The sequence below is a fragment of the Microtus pennsylvanicus genome, chromosome 16 (genome assembly GCF_037038515.1).
Source record: "Microtus pennsylvanicus isolate mMicPen1 chromosome 16, mMicPen1.hap1, whole genome shotgun sequence".
NCBI lineage: Eukaryota > Metazoa > Chordata > Mammalia > Rodentia > Cricetidae > Microtus > Microtus pennsylvanicus.
In genome coordinates this window covers 48,629,943-48,642,594 of record NC_134594.1, presented here as the reverse complement: position 1 = coordinate 48,642,594, position 12,652 = coordinate 48,629,943, and the positions used below count along the sequence as shown (strand labels likewise).

General features: G+C 42.9%; 1 protein-coding gene across 11 annotated transcripts in view; it reads right to left on the bottom strand.

Annotated features, from left to right (window-relative positions):
- The window catches only part of Sh3d19 (SH3 domain containing 19), a 139,686-nt gene that overhangs the window by 21,354 nt on the left and 105,680 nt on the right, over window positions 1–12,652 (bottom strand). For all 11 annotated transcript variants that reach the window (XM_075950440.1, XM_075950432.1, XM_075950431.1 and 8 more), the window contains 2 exons: window positions 7,971–8,078; window positions 4,343–4,455 (listed from right to left, as the gene is read on the bottom strand). In XM_075950440.1, coding sequence (XP_075806555.1) covers window positions 4,343–4,455; window positions 7,971–8,078 — 221 coding nt within the window. The remainder of the gene's footprint in view (window positions 1–4,342; window positions 4,456–7,970; window positions 8,079–12,652) is intronic.

Here is a 12,652-nt window from a genome sequence, read left to right as displayed (position 1 = left end):
GTTTGCTCCAGTTTTAATATAGGTTATTTCTTCACCCCAACTATAGTAGAAATCAAATGGTCCTGAGTTTAAACCACAGATTGAAGTGGGTGGTTATTTTGCTTTGGACAATCAGATCCCCTCTCCCTGCTGGGTAGCTTCAAAGCAAGCAGTGGGTTTTGAACTAAAGAAGTTAAGGACATAAAAACACAAAACAAAACAAAAAACCTGAGTGGCCTAAAAGGAAGAAATTGTGATGAGATGGAAGGGCTGGGAGATGGGGATTTTGCTGACAGACAGCTTGTATGGGCTGACAAGGGCTTTGTGGGGAATAGCAAAGGGGAGAGCCGGAAAAACTCAAGACAGCTCTAGCTAGACTCTGAAGCCAAGTGACAGAAAGAGGATCTGGGAGTGGGGGGGATGAACAAAGAGATTTCCCCAGGGGAGGGGCTCAGCCGTTCTTTCTCAAAGGTTTTCAGAACACTTTTTTTTTTTTTTAAATCATGGGTGTGCCTGATACCAACAGAGGCCAGAAGAGGGCACTGGACGGCTGTGAGCTGCCCTGTGGGGCTGGGAACCGAACCCAGGTCCTCTGGAAGAGCAGCAATGCTCTTAACTACTAAGCTGTCTCTCCAGCCCCCGGAACACGGTTTTGAGGACTGGGAAATCATTCTTCTGTTGAATGAGAAATGAAAAGATCTCAAGTCCCAAACAGGGCTTTTTTGTTCTTTTCTTTTGGAAAAGTCCTAACTAAATTGTTCTTTTCTTTTTTTTTTTTCTATTGGAAAACTGAAAGAATTCACTACCAATTCACTTCCCCTTTTCTACTTTTTAAGACCCCAACACACACCCATGAAATACTGCCTCTAATACTGTAGGGGGAAGTGTCCAGCCCTTTAAAATTACATTGTATTAATAATTATTTAGTTATTGCTTAGGAATCTCTGGGCAAATTCAAACTGTTTTATCCATGTAACAAATGAGTTAAAACTTCTTTCTCCAATTTTTAAATTCGTGCTATTTATAACACTTCCTTAAATACCAAGTGATTAATCGCCAATAACTATGATAATTTAAACATGCTCCGATGTTTTAAAAATCTCATTTTTTAAAAAACAAATTAAGCTTGCCCTTAAAACTTGGCTTCACTAATGAGTTCAGTTAATGTAGTGAAGCAAGCCACCAGCTCATAAACCCTGCAATATTCCAGAATACAACCCACGCCATATAAACACGCGGCTGCCTGTAATTCTTCCTGACAATATCACCATGATAAAACCATGCCTCTCCTTGGCCACCTTTAAAATTCAAGCAAACAAAGGTTAGCAGGGAAGGAGAATTTTTTTAAATTGATTTTTATCAAAATTTAGCTGTGGAAGGTGCCCTAATACTGAGGGGAAATTTAAGCAAAAACACTAAGGTGTAACTTTGATATGGAAGGGTATCTGTCATATGGTGTACAACAACTATTAGCTGCAGTCTCGTGGGCTGAGATTTTTTTCCTTTTCTCATTTGTTTTCGGCAAAGCTGGACCGCAACTGAGCTACATCCCAACCCAGTGATGGTGTACCTGTGGGAAATTTAAGTATCCTTTTGATCTCCCATTTTTGACAGACTTTGAGTTGAACATGAAAGGCACATCCTGGAAGGCACTGACGTACGCGACCCCCTCCAACACAGAGAAGAGGTGGCCTTGCTGCTGGCTGCAGTTGTCTTCGTATTTGCTCAACCTGGGTTGATGCCCAGGCTGCCAACAGTCCTCTGGATTATTGATTAGAGTCGTCCCCCTCCTCAGCATTCCATACACACTGTGAAGACTTTCTGTGCCTTTTTAGTTCTGTCTAGTTCTGAGATCCTGGGACTCTGGTGTCTGAGAGGCTGGCTTAGGTCCAGGCAGAGACGGTTCTCTGCTTGTAGCATCTCTATAACGCCATCTTTCCACATCTGAATCATGCTTTAATTTTAGAAAAATTCCCTTTTCCCCCTTTCTTTTCAAGAAGGGATCTTGCTGTGCAGTTTGGCCCAGAACGGAACTCACAATTCTTCTTAGTCTCCAAGTGCTAGGGTAACAGGTGTGTGTCAGCACGCTCAGAGCTTCCCAGGTTTCTGTGGCATTTTAAAAAGGTAGATGTTTCTCCTTCTCTTAAGATCACATGTATCACATGTGTGTTGGGATTGTGGAGCAACTGGCCTAGGAATGTTTTGCAGGAGCCGACATGCCTTCTTAGAGCAGAGTTTAGAACAGCGTGCCTCTGGCACACTCTTCTGTGTGGCATGGCTGGATTCTAACCCGAATCACGCAGGTTTCCCGAGTGCTCTAGAACTTGTAGTTTCTTTAGGAGATGCTTTGGGACAGGTGAGAGTGCACACAGCTCCAGTGGCTCCCCATGGGAGAGATGTGGCAACTGTAGCCACTAGATCTGATGAAGAGTTCCCTAGCACTCTGGTTGGGAGAAGAGCAGATAGGTTTTGGCCAATGGCCAGCTTTTGTAAAAGTAAAGACTGTCTACCCTCCTGATCCGTAACAGTTTTGTTTTCGAGACAGGGTTTCTCTGTGTAGCCCTGGCTGTCCTAGAACGTCCTCTAAAGACCAGACTAACTTCAGATTTAGAGATCTGCTGACCCATTTCCTGAGTGCTGGGATTAAAGGCATGCGCCACCACAGGCTGAGACATTGACACTTTCTTTTTTTCTTTCTTTCTTTCTTTTTTTTTTTTTTTTTTGGTTTTTCGAGACAGGGTTTCTCTGTAGCTTGGAGCCTGTCCTGGAACTAGGTCTTGTAGACCAGGCTGGCCTCAAACTCCCAGAGATCCACCTGCCTTTGCCTCCCAAGTGCTGGGATTAAAGGCATGTGCCACCACCGCCTGGCTGATACAGACACTTTTTGGTTTTTCGAGACCGGGTTTCTCTGTAGCTTTGGTGCCTGTCCCGGAACTAGCTCTTGTAGATCAGGCTGGCCTTGACCTCCCAGAGATCTGCCTGCCTCTGCCTCCAGAGTGCTGGGATTAAAGGCGTGAGCCACCACAGGCGGACGACGTTCACTCTTTCTAGAGGTCTTCCACCTCTAGTCCTTATGACCCCTGGTCTAAATAAACTTAGTAAACAAAACTTTCAGGCACGTGTTTGACCTCAGTCTGTAGAAATCTACACTTGTGAATTCAGAATCTGTTTTAGCGTGACCTTTTCTTCAGGCTCAGTGTGTCTATATCGTGGTCTGTTGCATGGAGGAGCTTGCAGGTGGCTCCGGTTCCCTCTGGGACAAATGCAGGAAGGACTTCCGTTATGTTCACGTGAGGCAGAGATGTAGGCGTGAACACAGATGCTCTTGGGTGGTGTCATTTATCCTAACTTGTCTACTTTTAAACTCAGATGTGTGTTTGCAAGCTCTGCCCTTCACAGACCCTGTCACATGGGTCGCTGGACAGCGCACCTGCTCATCGTCCTCTCCGTTCCGTCCAGGAGCCTTGGAGAGAGGAAGCCTGAGGTCTTTGCAAGCAACCATTCCTTCATAGACATTTGGGTTACAGTATGGCGGGGCCCTACTATCTACTTTTGGGTTTCCATGGCCCGGTTTTAATAAAAATTTATTAACAAGCACTTTGAAGATACAAATGATCACTAAATTTTAATTCATTCTACAGAAAAATCTCATTAACTTGGTATTGGCTAATTTAATTTAATGTCTTTTTCCAAAGAAATTTCTCTTCACTAGAAGATTGGATGGGTTTGCTTGTATGACAATCACAGCTAATGCACAGGGCAAAACTATTATAAAAATTGAACTGAATTGGTTTAAAGACTTTAAGAATTGATTTCTCTTGAAACAAGCCATAAAGATTACCCATCAGGAGAAAATTCTTAAGAATGCACAAGGGAATAATATTAAGGTCCTAGGTATGTTAACAAATGTATAGCAAAGCATTATAATTTAATTTAATTTTTTTCTTAAATTTCAGAATAAAAATTCTTAGCGTAGTTATCTTAAATTATTATCATTATTATTTTTTAATAAAAATAGATTTAGTGTTTCAAAAAATCTGACAACTTGACCAAATCTATTTCTACAAATATTAATTTTTTTTAAGTTTTAACAACCTCTTCATTATTATTATAGTATCATATAAAAGACAATGCCATTGTATTGGTACAGGAGAAATTAGTTTATAATGAAGTACAATGAGTGAACCCAATCTTTATATAGGGATCTGTAAAATGCTGACTATAACATAAAGTAAGTCCATGAAGTTCTAATGAAATACTTCTAGAAATATAGCCAACGATAAAATAATTTCAACAGCAACTGAAGATTTAGAACTGGTCCAGAACTCTGCTGTAAGCCTAACAACTCTTCAGGATCACTTACCGGGTGTCTAGTCCTGTCCGTGTTACTGAACTTTCCAGACGCCATACTGTAAGTGTTTCCAACAGGCTTTTCAGCAGGGAGAGGAGGTGGGCATTGCGACTCCTCATGTAAACCTAGGGAAGAAACAGAAGACAGATGTCACCAGAAATAGCGCTGGACGGTAGCTGGGCTCCTAGACAGTGAAGTAAGGAGAAAGAGCCCTCAGCAGCCCTCAGAAAACGGGCGAATGAGCTGATGTTACAATGTTACATGTTACAATAGGGGGATAGCATTGCTAAGAATGATGTGTCAGGCATTAACTCAGGCATTCCAATCATCCTGCCTGCATTAGATTCGTCTGGTCAACAAGTAGCCAGTGACCTATATGTGGCAATTTAGATTTTAGATCTTTCTTAAAGTGAAATAAAGCGTACATTTTTTAGTGGTGCTAGGCACATTTACAGCACCCAGCGGCCACTGGGACATAGAGGCTACCATGGTGGCCAGCATAGATACATTACCAGAGGGCCTCATACTAGACAACACACTACCCATTTTATATAAACTGAAATTAAGAAAACCGTGAGTTACTTAATCTATTAATGTCAGTAATTGTCAGGTTTGTCCACCTGAACCCAAAGCCTGCCCTCATTCTAGTAAGACAGGGTCCTTAATAGGTGGAGTATGCAACCCTCCCCCACCCACAAATAACTAAATGCTTCTGATAATTTAGGTTAATGGCCATAATTAGCCTCGATCCAGAAACAATACCTTTATATCCAAACTACACCCTTAGCTCAGTAATATTCCCAACTTATTTTAGAGAAAGAAAATAGAGATGATTAGATTTAATAATTGCCTGATAATTAAAATCTGTGTGCAGAAATACCTCACGAGGGGGATGGGTATAACATATAGCCGGAGGCTAAAGCCACCTTTTACACTGTCTGGTGTAGCCAGGAAAAGTATATGAGAATTCTCATTTGTTCAAATTTCCAGCCCCAATGAAAAACCTCTAACAAGAGGATGATCTGCAGGTCCCTGCTTTATCCACAGACAGGGAAACAGTCTCAAAAGGAGAAAAATGTCCCAGCCAGTTACTAGGAAAATAATGATTTAAGATGGGCAAGTGTTTAAAAACTATGCCGATGGCTCAGTGATCTCGCAGAGGACCCAGGTTCAATTCCCGGCACCCACGTGGCAGCTCACAGTCGTCTCTCACTCTGGTGCTAGGGGACCCTGACATCTTGTTCTGGTTTCCTCAAGCACTGTAAGCACACAGTACACAAACACACATGCCGGCAAAACGTCCATTAAAAAACAAACTCACAATGTTAAAAATTGTACTAATAGAATTCTGGGGCATTGATTTTTGCTGAAACTAACTCTTTGGAAGCTATTTTAGCAAATCAATTCTCTAACACCCAGCAGGGAAGATTCACCTTTTTGATAGTTCCTGGGGTTTTGTTTGGAAAATAATTTAAGATGGTTCCTTGGCTTACCCTTTCATGATTTCAGCATTATTAACCCAATTTAGGAGACATAAACACCAGGCCCGACACGGCTCACACTTAGGGATGCATGCTTTTTTGGGCTGTTAGCTGGTGCTCAGAACTTAGACTGTAAAATGGGACCATCTCCCCTCTACTTTTTTTTTTTTTTTCTGAGGTAGGGTTTCTCTGTGTAACAGTGCTTGATGTCCTGAAACTTGCTTTGTAGACCAGGCTGGCCTCTAATTTGCAGAGATCTGCTTCCCGAGCGCTGAGCTTCAAGACCTGGGCCACCACGGCCTGATGTAGGACCTTTAGAACTAGTAAATCACAAGACTGGCTGACATGAACACTTCCTTTCCTTCCAGACAGCTGGGATTCCAGAATCCACTAGTTCCTAACGGTGGCTATGTAACTAGCCTTAGTTAAAAGAGTGTGCAAGGCAGCGCAGGAAGCTGCCCTATTTAACACTATATTGTGGGTTGTCTTAACTCGTTGTAGGGAGCCGGGAGGAAGCCCTGTGTGGTGTGAAGATTCCTGGAAGCTTATCTCTGGTTTCTGTCACACCGTACCCCATTTGCCTTTCCCCTGGGTGGATTCTGTCTTGTTTACTTTTGCAGTAATAAGTTATAACCCTGAACACTGAGTTCCTGTGAGGAGTCCTAATAATTCATTGACTTGGGGGCACCTGGCATTGGAGACTAGAATAGAGTTCAGTGTAAACCTTGAGAGAGGGCTGGATTCCAGTCTTAGCAAGTCAAAAACAAACAAACAAAAACACAAAAGGGTCAACTCAAAACCCACATGAGGTTCCGATAATATTCGTGATCTTTATATTTTACTACGCCTGTTAAATTCATAATATAAGGTAATAATAAACAGGTGAATAACCCAATGAGCTATGGTTTTGCGCATTTCTGACTGTATCACACTATCAAAGGCGATTACACCACCATTTCTTTAATCAACACTACGGTATAACCTTCAAAGAAGCACGACCTGCTGGAATTTCAGAGCCTTGACTTTCTCCTCATTTTTCACAGCAACTCAGTTCTATTTCTTGCTACTGGCTGAGCGCTATTGGTTAATAACAAAACCACCAAGAGGCCAAAACCAATACGATGCTTCTCCGTAGTATTTTAGAGAAAAGCCAGTCCCCTAAATTCAAGTGTATGCTCCTGTACACTCTCCTGTACTCCAGCCCTGGACATCGTACCCGGCGTGACTGTCAGGCGGAATCAGCAGAACCTCCCTTCAGATGAAGGCAATGGCGCCTCCTAGGGGCCACGAGAAAGCACCGCAGGCAGGAATGAAATCATAGCTTAGTGACTGCTCTAAAACCCACAATTTTCTTTTTTCTTCTCTTTTCTTTTTCCTTTTCGTTTTCCCTCCCTCCCTCCTTTATTTCTTTGTGTAGCCAAAGATGACTTTGAACTCCTGATTTTCTTGCCTCCACCTCCTGAGTGCTAGGATCACAGGGGTGCACCCTCTCTTCCAGTTTTACAGACTTTCAGGAAAACTGAACCCAGGGCTTCCAGCGTGCTAATCAAGCATTCTACCAAAAGAGTCACAACCCCAATCCTAAACATCAAATTTATTTTTGAAGTACTATCAAAACTGATACAAAACTTCATTGACTGTGTGATTTAAAAAAAAATCAACTAAGGAAGCACACACAAAAAAAATCTAGCGTTAAACCAATCTTAAGATATTTATTTTGTAATTTAGTCATCCTAAGAAGCACAATTGTTGTAATTTTCTAAAGCTTTTGGGTATAGTTCTTTGCATAATTCACACACTGCCATATGAAGATTGAGCTGACTGGAACAATATACCCATGATAGACATAGAGAATTTCATTTGCTATTAGTTCCATTGCTTTACCAGAGGCACGGACGATATGGAATACTGTGATTGTTCTCAGAGCTACAGTCTCCTATTCTCTTTGTCTAAAATCAACCTTGGAGAAAAAACAGATTACTAACTGACAGTGAGAATTCTCCAAAGAACTGGGAGAGAACGCCTTGCTCCGGGATGTCTGGGTCCACGAGTGACAAACAGCAGGTTATATATAATGTCAAAAGCAGACATTGATAAGTTAATCCAGATTTCTCCTCAGTTCTTGGAGGAGTAAGTTAGAAAGACAGAGAGGAGCTTACATTTTTCTGGTTTGGCTGGGATTCGAATGACAGTAGGCTTCCTGGTGGGCGCTGGTGCGGAGGCTCTTTCTTTTGCCGGTTCTGTTTTCGTGGGGAGCTGAAAGGGATCTAATGAAAAACATAGTTTATTTTTGCATGTTTTAGTTAACACGGACTCAAACAAAAAAGCCTCATTCATAATTTAAGAGTCATATTTTTCATGCCCCAGGGAAAACTATTCATGGATAAACAAAATCTCAGTTTGCAGAGACAAAAACAAAGTTGGAGCTCATAAAAGGAAATAATTTAGTACCCTGTAAATAATTCATACAGCTTTTCTTCCTCTCTGATGAGAGAGATCCAGGACAATCCTGAATTATGTAGAAGCTAGCTTTCAGGGGAGCGCAATCATTTCATAAATGTCTGCCTGCAAATGAGGGGTAACTGCAACAAGCAGTCTTTCTAGACAGCAACACCCCCGGGGTCCCAGAAGGGCTCTTCCCCTCCCGTCCCTGTGCTCACCAGTGGCCTCCTCCTCCTCCTCCGCGTGTGACCTGACGCAGGAAGGGGCCCAGCTGTGTTAGATTTAACTTAGTGAGGGCATACTTCCATAATGTGGAAGTAATAAGGGCCTCTTATTCCAGAAATAAAACATCATCCTTCAAATGTTTAACTTTGGGGCAAAGATATATGATTTAACATTTCTCCATCTTCATTAATTTATTTTAAGTGAACCAGATATGCCTAGGGTATTTTAAATCAAAACACAACTATAAACCCATTTTTTAAACGGAAAGAAATGAACTTTAATGTAAATGCTCTTTTCATTATTTTAGAAATGTGTCTAGAAAAATGTTTGTATGTGGGTCTGGAGCGATGGTTCAGCAGCTAAGAGTACTTGCTGCTCTTGCAGAGGACCCAAGTTCAGTCCCTAGCACCCACACCAGGCCTGTAGCTCCAGTTCTAGGGGATCCACTGCCTCTCCTGGTCTCCATGAGAACCAGGCACACTGTGGTGCATACGTATGCATGGATGCACACCCCCCCCATAGGTGTGGGTATGCATAGGTGTGTGCGTATGTGTGTTTGCTGGTTCACACGCATGCGCACAGGTGCACAGAGGCCGGAAGAGGATGCCGGTGTCCCGCTCTGTCTTTCTTGTCCCTATTGAGCCAGCCTATTTAACTGACCCTGAAGCTTGCTGCTTTGTGGTTGGGCTGACTGGCCAGTGAGCTCCAGTGGTCTCTCTATCTTTGCCCCACTTTGAGCTGGGGTTGCAGATGCACCCGCCCATACTTGGACTTTATGTGGATGCTGGGGACCCAAATTTGGGCAGTCATGTTTGTGCAAGCACTCATACCCACTCATACCCACAATCTCCCCAGCTCCTAAAAAAGTTTTTGAAAGACCGGAAACCCAAGGCTTGGGAGATGGTTGGTTGGTAAAAGGTTTGCCATGCAAACATGAGAACCTGGTTTGACCCCTAGACTTCATAGAAAAAGCTTGGTGCCCTGAGGAAGCAGAGGCAAGAGGATCCCTAGGGTTGGCCTGCAAGTCAGGACAGCAGAAAAGGGGAGCGCCAGGTTCAGTGAGAGACAAACACAAACACACACACACACAACACAGACATGTACAACATGCAGACATTACATAACACACACACACAACACAGACATGTACAACATGCAGACATTACATAACACACACACAGACATGTACAACATGCAGACATTACATAACACACACACACAGACATGTACAACATGCAGACATTACATAACACACACACACAACACAGACACGTACAACATGCAGACATTACATAACACACACACAGACATGTACAACATGCAGACATTACATAACACACACACACACAGACATGTACAACATGCAGACATTACATAACACACACACAGACATGTACAACATGCAGACATTACATAACACACACACACAGACATGTACAACATGCAGACATTACATAACACACACACAACACGCAGACATGCACAACATGCAGACATTACATAACACACACACAACACACACACAGACATGCACAACATGCAGACATTACATAACACAAACACACACAACACAGACATGTACAACATGCAGACATTACATAACACACACACAACACACAGACATGCACAACATGCAGACATTACATAACACACACACAGACATGTACAACATGCAGACATTACATAACACACACACACAACACACACACAGACATGCACAACATGCAGACATTACATAACACAAACACACACACACAACACACAGACATGCACAACATGCAGACATTACATAACACAAACACACACACACAACACACAGACATGCACAACATGCAGACATTACATAACACACACACAACACACACACATACAACACACAGACATACATAACACACATACACAGACACACAACACACAGACAAACACAGACACATACACAGGCATACACACACACACACCATCATAAAAATAGTTTTAAAAAGATGGGAGACCTGAAAATAAATAGAAGAGCAAAAATAAAATGACAAGATCTATAGCATCTCCCCTTTCTCTTCGTCACTTCTTCCCCGGCCACTGCGCTATGCTGTTTCCTTGGTCTTCTGGAACCTAGAACTACCAGCCTCTCCCACCCTCTACAAGCTGCAGAAGCTTGACCATGCCTTCCAACATCCTCAATTCTTACCCCAAACCTCAGCTACTACAGACCATTTTTCAGAATCTCCCAGGCCTGTTTTTTTTCTCTCTCTTTCTTTCCTCTTTCTCTCTTAATAAATCTTTATTTATTTATTATGTAAACAATGTTCTGTCTGCATGTATGCTTGCATGCCAGAAGAGGGCACCAGATCTGTTGTGAGCTTGCTGGGAATTGAACTCAGGACCCCTGGAAGAACAGCCAGTGCTCTTGACCTCTGAGCCATCCCTCCAGCCCAGGCCTCTGTTTTCTACTTGCAAAGAGTTAAGAAAAGGATCAAGGCTGATAATGTTCTGTGTAATCAACCCTTCATGTGGTATTTCTGCTATAGCTGATGTTTCTGGCATTTCTAATCTGTTGGTTATTGGTATAGTTTTTGACAAGCGATGATCGCTGGGTGAGTTTGGAGGGAGAAGAAAGTATTGACCGTGAAATGCCTGAAACTGGAGTCCGGGCCTATATACTACTTATAGGTTTCACAATCCAGAGCAGGTGGGTGTGTGCACAGCACGAGCACAGGGTGAGTGGTGGACAGAGAAAGGGGGGTCAATAGGTGCTGTGGAGAGGCGGGCACAGGAAGACCCGAATCCAGCTTGCTGGAGAGGCTAGCTTCAGGAAACCCTGCCTCAAATCCCGCACTCCGCAGAGGGCAGATCTCAACAATCCTGTCAAAGGGCCAGCCACATTGTCCTAGGATGAAGGCTGGAAACACAAGAAGCTATGCTACAGTTCATATGCAAAGAACTCTCAGCCTCCTCTCTTCTGAGCTGCGCTTAAGTAACTGGCTTGGCCACACGTTATGACTCTGCTATGTGTGCCTTGGTGTACACCAGTGTCCCACCACTGCAGACTGCAGGAATGGTGTGGTGATGGGTTCCAGCTGTGCTTTGAGTCATGCGGTCACTGGCATGTTGTGCCGGGCTGGGCTCCATCCGACAGACCACAACCAGAGCTGACCAATCAAAGAAGAGGAGGACCGAAGGCCTGGCTTTTATCTCGATGATGGTGGAACCGGGGCCCTATGCACGCCAGGCAAGCTCCCTCCAAATGAGGCACACCCCCAATTGCTGAAGCTTACTTTTTTCCCCTGAACGTGGGCAACATACAAAGCAAGCGTGGCACGTCCCTTTGTGTTTGGGTGCTGCAGGCACAGCCTGGAAGGAGGCCACATCACTGGCATCTTTTCAAAGATCCCAAGTTTGTGAACTTTGGTCCTAGGCCTCAGTTTTACAAATTTACTTCAGAAACAAAAACACTGGAAGTAAAATTTATGGGAGTAAATATTAGAGGATTGTTTTTAAAAGAAGTGAAACGAAAGCAAAATACAGGGAAACAACCCGAATATCAACTGGGGAAACCTGAGTTAACTTCAAAATACTTTCATTTTATGATTGAAAAAAAATTGATGGCAAACATTTAAAAAAATATACTGTAGCCTGGCGGTGGTGGCGCACGCCTTTAATCCCAGCACTTGGGAGGCAGTGGCAGGCGGATCTCTGTGAGTTCGAGACCAGCCTGGTCTACAGAGCTAGTTCCAGGACAGGCTCCAAAACCACAGAGAAACCCTGTCTCGAAAAACCAAAAAAAAAAAAAAAAAAAAAAAAAAAAAAAAAAAAAATATATACTGTAAGAAAAAGCCTTTTTTTTAAAGAAAAAAAAAAGAAAAATTAATTACTTTTCTCCCCAATGGTTTGGAAGCAGTTTTGAAGGTGGAGATATTAGGGATAAGGAAACAATAGGTTGAATTGGACTATTAATCTAAAGAGATGTTGTCAATAAATCTTAATGCTTTGTAGCCAGGCATGGTGGTGTTTGCGTCTTTAATCCCAGCACCCAGGAGGCAGAGGCAGGTGGCTCTCTGAATTCGAGGCCAACGTGGTCTACAGAGCTAGATCCAGGACAGCCAGGGCTACACAGAGAAACCCTCGCTCAAGACAAAAAAACAAAAAAAAAACCCCCCAAAACAACAGAACTAAAATCTCA